This window comes from Leopardus geoffroyi, chromosome B2, assembly GCF_018350155.1.
Source record: "Leopardus geoffroyi isolate Oge1 chromosome B2, O.geoffroyi_Oge1_pat1.0, whole genome shotgun sequence".
Taxonomy (NCBI): domain Eukaryota; kingdom Metazoa; phylum Chordata; class Mammalia; order Carnivora; family Felidae; genus Leopardus; species Leopardus geoffroyi.
The window spans coordinates 79,898,041-79,907,848 of NC_059332.1; the positions used below are offsets into that span (position 1 = coordinate 79,898,041).

The 9,808-nt window shown below is 39.4% G+C and overlaps 1 protein-coding gene across 1 annotated transcript in view; it reads right to left on the minus strand.

Annotated features, from left to right (window-relative positions):
* The window catches only part of RNGTT (RNA guanylyltransferase and 5'-phosphatase), a 314,555-nt gene extending 304,858 nt beyond the window's left edge, over positions 1 to 9,697 (minus strand). The window contains exons 1-2 of the mRNA XM_045499002.1: positions 9,401 to 9,697; positions 70 to 179 (exon numbers count right to left, since the gene is read on the minus strand). Of these exons, the coding sequence (XP_045354958.1) occupies positions 70 to 179; positions 9,401 to 9,464 (174 nt within the window). The 5' untranslated portion in view covers positions 9,465 to 9,697. The remainder of the gene's footprint in view (positions 1 to 69; positions 180 to 9,400) is intronic.
* Positions 9,698 to 9,808: the final 111 nt, after the last annotated feature.

Sequence of the window (9,808 nt, forward strand, 5' to 3'; positions counted from 1 at the left end):
AAAGCCACCTGAAGAACAAGAAAGGGATAAAGTATACTAAATCAATATCAAAAATGTTTTGTTTCTTACCTTCAGACTCTTTAGATAATTTGAGAGCATACTGGGATGGAACCGATTTTCTTCAGCAACTTGACTATCATATCTTGGTCCTAGCATTGTCTTCAGAGGTAAGAATCTTCCTAAACAACATTAAGATGGGTAACAATTTTCATTAAAGAAAATGTTCCAAGTTGAAACTATAATTAGCAATTCTCAAATCACTTTCTTAAAATGTTTTAAATAGAACTGTTCATGAAGTATTCTCAATCTAAACTACACCTTTTAAAAGTACCACCTTAGAATTTTTAAATAAATTCCAGAAATTGACAATCAAATATAATAGCAAAAGAATAATTACCAGTGAATGGAACTTCCAAAAAGACTCTTAAGTTTGGGGAACAGGGTGGGGTGGAGGGAGTATGGACAAAATAGGTGAAGGGGCTTAAGGAGTACAAACTTTCACTAATAAAATAAATAAGTCACAGGGATGAAATGAACAGCATAGGAAATAGAGTCAATAATATCGTAACAACACTGTATGGTGACAGAAGGTAACGACACATCATGGTAAGCACTGGATAATGTACAGAATTGTCCATTACTGTCGTACACCTGAAACTAATATAACATTCTATGTCAACTATAGCTGATCAATAAAATTTTTTAAAGTAAAAATAATAAAAAATTAAAAAGCATTGGGTAATAGTTTTTTTAAAAAGACTAAGGTTTTAAACTACTACATTAAAAAGTTACTGCCTTAAAGTTCTTAAAGATAATACAGGAAAATTGATAATGGAGTGAATTAAATCAGTTCTTTAAAATTCTTAATTTTATTTTTTTACTATGAGCCTTCTCCATCTTATGCACTTTATCCTGCATTCCAGCATAGGGATCACGCTGACAAGCATATCAACCAAAATCACCTTTCAAACAACTGTTATCAGTGATCATAATTTCAGCAAGACTAACTGACCTCTTTGACCTTTTTTTTTCCTGAATCATAGTATAAGCATAAAAGTAGCCACCTCATATAATCAATTTTAAAATCAATTATTTTAACTGATTTATATCTTAAAACACAATATCCATAAGAATAAATATCTACCTAAAATAACCTCAGTAAAATCTTAACATCTGTTCAGAAGTTTTAACCTAAATCTCATAAAAACATAATTTAAAAAATTTTTATTTTCTACAAAACTACTCAAGATCACCAATAACTTCTACACTGCAAAATCCAATTGTCAATTCTCAGTTCTCAAAGAACTGGTCACTGTTCAATTCAAGACCACTTTTTAAATTCAATTTAATTTTTAATTCTTGAATCATGTTTTCACTTGGCTTTCAGGATACTACATATTTCTGGTTTTCCTCCTATATCTCTGGCCTCTACTTCTCAACCTCCTTTAACTCCCTGATCCCTCAATGTTTTGTCCCAGGGCTCTGTCCTCATACCTTTCTATCGACATTCACTCAGCTGGTGTCTCATCTGGTCTCACAGCTTTAAAAGCCATCAATGTGCTGCTGACTTAACAATGTGTATCTCCAGTCCAAACCTCTCCCTGAACTCTAGGCTCAGATATCAAACTGCCTACCTGACTTAATCTCCACTTGATGTCAAAATATGTCTCAGACCTCATTTCCAAACCTGAGCTCTCAATATTCCAACTCCAAAAGCTGCTCCTCTCACGGTCTTCCCCATCTCAGCAAATGGTTAACATTATTTTTTTTAGTAGCTCAGGCCAAACCGTTTAGAGTTATCCTTGACCCCTCTCTTTTTCTCATACCCCATGTCCAATCCATCAGCAAATCCTCTCGGATCTATCTTCAAAATATATCCAGAATCTGATCACTTTTCACTTCTCACCACCTCTACCATCATCTCATCTAAATTCTTACACTTCATTTAGCTTATTTAATAAATAGTTAATAAGTACTTACTATGTACCAGGCATTGTTCTAGGTACGTGGAATGCATTAGTGAAAAGAAAAAAAAAAAAAAAAAAAAAACAGATAAAAATCCCTGCCCTCACAGAGCTTATATTCTATTGGGGAAAAAATGAACTATGTACAAGAAACATAACAAATAAGTAAATAATATGATATGTTAGAAGATTCATCCCATTAGACCCTCTCTCCTCCTCACTGCTGTCTCAGAAGTCTGATCCTGTTTCCATCAGCTCCTCCAGGCTTCACTTCTTATCAACGTCAGAGTCCACAACTGATCATCATAATCAGTCCCTTCTAAACACCCTTAACCTCCTTCCTCCTCCCGCACCACTCGACCACACTCACCTGAGAAAAACCCAGACCTCAACAAACTGAACCACCTGACTTCTTTGGCCCTCCACCTGTGCAGCTCAGGGCTCCCAGAGAAAATCTCACAGCACAGCAGATAGCTGACACCATCAACCATAATCACCAATCTCAAAAGCAATCCTACCACACGCCACCACCTTCCGTGACAAATATTTCACATATTCCTCATTCATAAAATATAGCAAGCTTCCCCATCCCCTTTTCAACTGACAGCTTTATGCTACACCTCAGTGAAAAGGTAAAAAGAAACAGAAATAATATAAGCTAACTTTGCATGCTCAGCACATATCAAGCACCATTTAAAACATTTTACACAAATTCATTTACTCCTAACAAAAAAGTAAGTGCTGTTATTATCCCCATTTTACAAGTGAGAAAATCAAAGCAAGAGAGATTAACTTGCCCAAATGTCACACTTTATTCTAATAAATGGGGAAAAAAAAGAGGGATTCAAACTCAGGTGATACAGATGTTAACTATTCAACAATGCCTCTCCACCATCAGACAAAAACTTGTCTCACCTTTGCGGTTAATCTACAAACCTTTCTGTATCTCAATTCATCTTCTCTTTCATCTCCCATCCTTCCCCCATTAAAGGCAATCCCCTCCCCTCTGCTCTGGATTCCCTTCTGTGTTCCCTCCCCCAGGACCATGAATCAACTCTTCCTCCCCTCCATGTTGTTACCAACTTTTCCAGTATCTTAGCATCTCAGCAGCATCTCATATATTTGACAACTCCTTCCTTCTCAAAAAATTCTCTTGGCTTCCATGGCAATCCATGGTTGGAATACACCATCCCCAATTTCTGGCTACTCCTTCACAATTCCTACATTCTCTCTTTTTTCCTCTACCAGACTTCAAAATTCTGGATTTCTGTGGGTTCTGTCCTAGGCCTTCTCCATTTTCTCTATTCTCTCTAGAAGGTCTTATCCACTGCCATGGCAGAAACAATGCTATCTGTTGACCAAATTTTTTATTTTCCTCTTCCAGGGCACATAGAAAGACTACATTTCTCAGCTTCTCTTGTTGTTAGGTTAGGTCCATGTGACTGGATTCTAGCCAGTGGGATATCAGCAGGGATTAAACATACTACCAAGGCTGGCCACAAAACCCCCCAAGAGATCACTCATTCCTGCTCTTCCCCTTCTATGACAACCTTAGAGGTCGCACATTTAAAAGGATGGCAGCACAAGATGTAAAGAGCCCAGAGGTTCACCACATGGAGAATTACCTACAAAAGCTAAGCTGACAGACAATGCACTGAGATATGAATGAGAAATAGACATGTTTTGATTGAAACCCCTGAATTTGGGAAGTTGTCTGCTAAAGAAACTAGCATTACTTATTCTGATTAATCAACTACCATGTCTTTAAATATTGTCTTTATTTGATGATTGTTAAATGTGTATCTCCAACTCAAACTTGTTTGAATTCCAAACTATATGTCCAACTGTATACTGAACATCTCTTCCTGAGTAATCAGCACCTTAAGAATACCTCTTCCAGGGGCACCTGGGTGGCTCAGTCGGTTGACCGTCTGACTTCGGCTCAGGTCATGATCTCACAGCTCGTGAGTTCGAGCCCCGTGTCGGGCTCTGTGCTGACAGCTCAGAGCCTGGAGCCTGCTTCTGTTTCTGTGTCTCCCTCTCTTTCTGCCCCTAACCCACTCGCATTCTGTCTCTGTCTCTCTCAAAAATAAATAAACATTAAAAAAAAAATTTTTTTTCTAAAAAGAATACCTCTTCCAACCCACTTCTCCCCAATAAGCCCTAATGATACCAATCATCCTACTGCATAAGCCAGGAACTTAGGACTCATTTTTAACTCTTTCCCTCATTCTATATCCAAGTTCTGTCCATTTTCCCTCTTTAACATCTCTCAAATCAGCCTACCACTCTTCAACTCTACTTTTAAACCATCACCATTGTCTTTCACCTGGACTATCACAACAAATTCCTAACTAGTCTCCCTACTTCCATTTTTATCTCTTTCACTTCATTAAGCATAGAGCAATCAAAGTAAATTTTTTTTTTCCAAGTAAACTCTACACCCAATGTGGGGCTCAAACTCATGACCCGGAGATCAAGAGTCACATGCTCTACGGACTGAGCCACCAAGGTGTCCCTATTCAAAGCAAGCTTTTTTTTTTTTTAGTTTTGACAAGTTTTTTTTTAATTTATTAGTTTATTAGTTCATTTGTTTATTTTGACAGAAAGAGAGAGTGTGATTGGGGGAGAGACAGAGAGAAAGAGAGAGAGAGAGAGAGAGAGAGAGAGAAAGAGAGAGAATCCCAAGCGGGCTCTATGCTGACAGTGGCACTCAAACCCACAAACCATGAGATCATAACCTGAGCCGAAATCAAGAGTCAGACACTTAACCAACTGAGCCACCCAGGCACCCCCAAAGCAAGATTTTTAGGGCTCCTGCCTGGCTTAGTCCACAGAGCACGTGACTCCTGATCTTGGGGTTATGAGTTCAAGGCTCACACTGGCATGGAGCTTACTTTAAAAAAAAAAAAAAACAGTAAGCTTCTTAAAATTGATGTCAAATCACCTCATTCCAGTGCTTTAAAAACTGCAACAGTTTGCCAGTGAAATTTAAAAGCATATAAATATTAAAATTCCTTATCACACCCTATTAGCATGTATTGATCTGGCTCATACTCTCCAACCTCATATCTTCATTTTCAGTCTGAGATCTCTCCTATCATCATCCTATCCTAAAGCCTTTCCAAAAAAAAAAAAAAAAATACCCCCCAATTATCCATCTAGCAAACTTCTATTTATTCAAGATAATTCATGAATCACCTCCTCCAGGAAGCCTTCCATAATCCCCTTCTTCTTCCTCATCACCTCTTCCCCAACCTCAAATAAAGAATTAGGCTTATCACCTCTGATATTCCATTATATTCTATAACAGTTGTGATCGTACTTGTTACAACATAACTATCTTAAAATGATTTTCTATTCCCATGAGATTATGTACTCTTTAAAGTAAGGAACTATGGGGCGCCTGGGTGGCGCAGTCGGTTAAGCGTCCGACTTCAGCCAGGTCACGATCTCGCGGTCCGTGAGTTCGAGCCCCGCGTCGGGCTCTGGGCTGATGGCTCGGAGCCTGGAGCCTGTTTCCGATTCTGTGTCTCCCTCTCTCTCTGCCCCTCCCCCGTTCATGCTCTGTCTCTCTCTGTCCCAAAAATAAATAAACGTTGAAAAAAAAAAAAATTTATAAAGTAAGGAACTATGTCTAAATCATCTCCCTAGCCCCAAGGACTAGCAGAAAGTAGCCTCTCAAATATTTGCTAATATGACTCCAAAGCCACCATCCCTATCACTAGACTGTTTCATATTACATTCCTACAGTTAGTTCCTGGTGGGTTCTTTACATAGTAAGTACAAGTAAGTACCAAGTAATTTTTTTAAGTTTTACTTATTTTAAGTAATCTCTATACCCAACATGAGGCTCGAACTCACAACCCCAAGATCAAGAGTCATGTGCTCTTCCAACTGAGACAGCCAGGCGCCCCAAGTACAAGATAATTTTATGTTGAATGATCTACCTATAAGAAATGAGAATTTTGCATTCTTCAAATGTTCACCTGAAATCTATCACTAACCAGGTGAAAAAAAGGATTCTTCAGAAATAAAACTTGGCCCTATCTTCCGGAGCTCTCTCTCATTGGAAGTCTGGTTTAATTAAAGAAGGTGACTTCATAGTGAAACAGATTATATATAATTAGTGCCATCTTCTAATTCAGGAAAATCGCTAACATCTAACACCAATGAGATGCATCTAATGTCTACAAGTGAGAAAATTTAAGCAGCCATAACACATCTTCCTAATATGCCAAAAACCAAAGACTTATCCAATAAGCATGGATTATTTTTACAATCAGAAAAAAAATAAGAGGAAAAAAATATGAGGCAGAAAATGGAATGTGAATTATTCCTTATTTTTCACTGAAGACTGCAAGAATATAGCTAGTATTTCTCGCTCTACCTGTTATAAAATATTACTAACCTTGCATTTCCAAAATAAACACTTCTAGGATATACAGACAGAACTTTGAGGGAATTTGGAGAAACTTACCAAGAATTGTACATTGTGTTCACTTTACTTTCTAATAAGCGTCACAAGCCAAGACAGTATTGATTACTATTAGTAAAGATCCAATTTGATTGTCAAGAGGCCTGGGCTTCTGTCCAAGGACAATTAATCAGATAGGTGAGCTTAGTATCTCACCAAGCCACAATAATTAAGAATCTAATTTTTGGAAGCCAAGATATTCCAATACAATAATAAAGAAAAGCTTTATTCCTGGCCCTTCGTTCCCAGTAGAGGGAGAAATAAAGGCACACAACTCTATTTCTCAGAGAGGCATAAAGCTGCCTGAGTTAGCGCCTTACCTGCTGCTACTACCTCCAGTCAGTGTCACATTCCTTCCATTAATCTAATGGTAAGTCAGTATTCTGATCTCTGTCACTGCCAGCCTCCAGATTACATTAGAATTCTGGTATTATACCGCTTTTCTAATCCCAAATTTTAAAAATCACTTTGGCAAGGACTTCTTTATGATTTTGTTTTTCTCACAAATCAGTGCAGGAGATAACTCTAATAAAAGAATCCAGGAAACATGCTCCAAACTAGAAAAGAAGCCAGGCATCTAAGTTTAGAGATTTATTCATAACTCCACAGAGAAAACCACATGTAAAACAAAGGATTCACTACTAAGTTAGAGATGGTAATGGGAAAAAAGTCAAAACGATTGAAGATTTAAGACCTACGAAGAAAAATATAAAGAATTGTGATCAATTCATTTGAATAAGTACAATGATTATAAAATACAAACGGTTTTCACTTCAAGTGCAAATACACGTAAAAATGGTTAGAGCCTAAAGAAAAAGGGGCACCTGGGTGGCTCAGTCAGTTAAGTGTCCGACTTCGGCTCAGGTCATGATCTCGTGGTTCTAAGTTCGAGCCCCACGTTGGGCTCTGTGCTGACAGCTGAGAGCGAGAGCCTGCTTGGGATTCTGTGTCTCCCTCTCTGTCTGCCTCTCCCCTGCTCATGCTCTGTCTCTCTGAATCTCAATAAATAAACACTAAAAAAAGTTTTTAAAAGAAAAACATTTCCTCATTCTAAGACTTGCTTAGGTTATCTTTCAATATCACTTGTCCACAGTGGATATGGCTTTGACAAGATTTTATATAAAATGTGAAGAAACGCTGACAAATTGAGGAGAACCTGAATAAAAAGTGACAAGAGAATCTCTTCCAACAATTTTAAATAACTAGTCAGACATACTATACACATGTACATAATAAGCAATCATGGGGGCGCCTGGGTGGCTCAGTCGGTTAAACGTCCGACTTTGGTTCAGGTCATGATCTCACAGTTCATGGGTTCAAGCCCCACATGGGGCTCTGTGCTGACAGCTCAGAGCCTGGAGCTGTTTCAGATTCTGTGTCTCCCTCTCTGCCCCTCCCCTGTTCATGCTCTGTCTCTCTCTGTCTCAAAAATAAATAAACGTTAAAAAAAAAAAAAGCAATCATGGTTTACTACAAAACCTTTTAATTTTTGTTGCAAAATACCTTCTAGAATAAGCAGTAATAGTTAAAATTTAAATCTCTCACTCTTGCAAAAAAAATAATAAAATAAATAAATAAAATAAAATAAATCTTTCACTCTTCAAAAGACATTGTTAAGAAAATGAAAAGGCAAGCCACAGATGGGAGGGAAAAAAATTTAAGCATATATCCAACAAAGGGCTTGTATTTACAGCTCAACAATAAGATAAAAACCCAATTAAAAAATCAGTACAAGACTTGGACATTTCACAAAAGATATGTGAATTGCCAAGAAACTCAACATCAAACCACAATATTACTAAATACCTACAGTCGGTAAAATTAAAAAGACTGGTCATACCAAGTGTTGGAGAGGATGTGAAGCAGAGAACTCTCATACATGGATGGTGAGAATGTATAATGTTATGACTTTGGCATGTTAAGACTTTGGCATCTTTTTAAAAGGTTAAACATACACCTACCATATGATCCATTCCTGTCCCAGAGATTTACACAGAGAAATGAAAGCCTATGTCCAGACAAATAACCATACAAGTTAATTTGTAATAGCCAAAAACTGGAAACAACCCAAATGACGGATCAGCAAGTGAATGGATAAACAAATGTGATATATCCATAACAATGGATACTCAGCAATAAGGGATGAACACGTATACATACAAAAACACGGATAAATCTCAAAATAATGCTGAAAGAACCCAGAGACCTCCCCCTCAAAAAAGTGTACGTATTATATGTTTCCATTTCTTTTTAAAAATTATAGAAAATACAAACTAATCTATAGTGACAGAAAGTATGTAGGAAGTTGCCTGAGGAGGAAGGGATTACCAAGGGGCAGGGGAAGCTTTGAGAAGTGATGGTTATCTTCACTATCTCCATTGTGGTGATGGTTTCATGAGTGTTTCAGTGAAGTGTGTGCACGTGTGTGGTCAATATTTACCAAACTGCACTTTAAATTTAAGGCTTACTGTGAGTCAAACTCAATAAAGAGGCAAAATTTCACATTAAAAAAAAGCAAACTCTAGTCTCACGGTCGATCCATTTCACCACTGGGAAACTTCCCCTCCTCTTCAGCCCTCCACCTCAAGACTGACACTTGTCCTTTCTCCTCCCGAGAACACTGGACAGTTCACAAACTTCTGACTAAGCTTCAAAGTAAGGCTCACTGTGTTCTTGGGTCCTCTGCTCCTACCACACAAACCTCCGGTCTACCTTCCCGTTCGCAATAAAATAGTTAGCCTTACTGGTGAGTGACACTTGCCCCCACCCACCGACCCACCCCCCTCCGATCCATTTTCCCTAACACTCAACCACGAAGCTTCATCGGACAGAGCACATCTCGGTCCTGAAATACCACAAACAATCACTGAACCACCGAAAGCTGCGCCCCTCAGACGGCCCACCCCTGGGTCAACCGGTAAGCAGGCATTCGAACACTCCCCCTCCCAGTCCGGGTTACCTGCCACAGGCTGGCCGCGCCGCGGACAGTTCAGCCACCGCGGCGGGATCTTGTTATGAGCCATGTCTCGGGGCCGTGCAGAGCCACCCCCTCCACCAACGTTCGCCGCGCCAACGCCACCGCCTCCTTGCGATCGGCTCTGCACTAGGGGTCCGAGGCACCCGGATCCCGGCCGGGGTCCAAATCCCAGCAGCTTCTACCCGGGAAACGTCAGCGGTGGCGCGCCACTTTCATTCAGGATCAACTCCACCGCTCTAAGCAAGCCCACAATGCAGCGCTACTTCCGCCCCCAAAGGCCCCACCCACTTCTTTCCGAGGTCAGAGGGGAAGACCAAGAAGCTCCGTAGAGGGACGGGAAAGAGTTAAAGCCTTGGCGAATGGAAGGGACGCGTCTGACGTCGCCCCGCC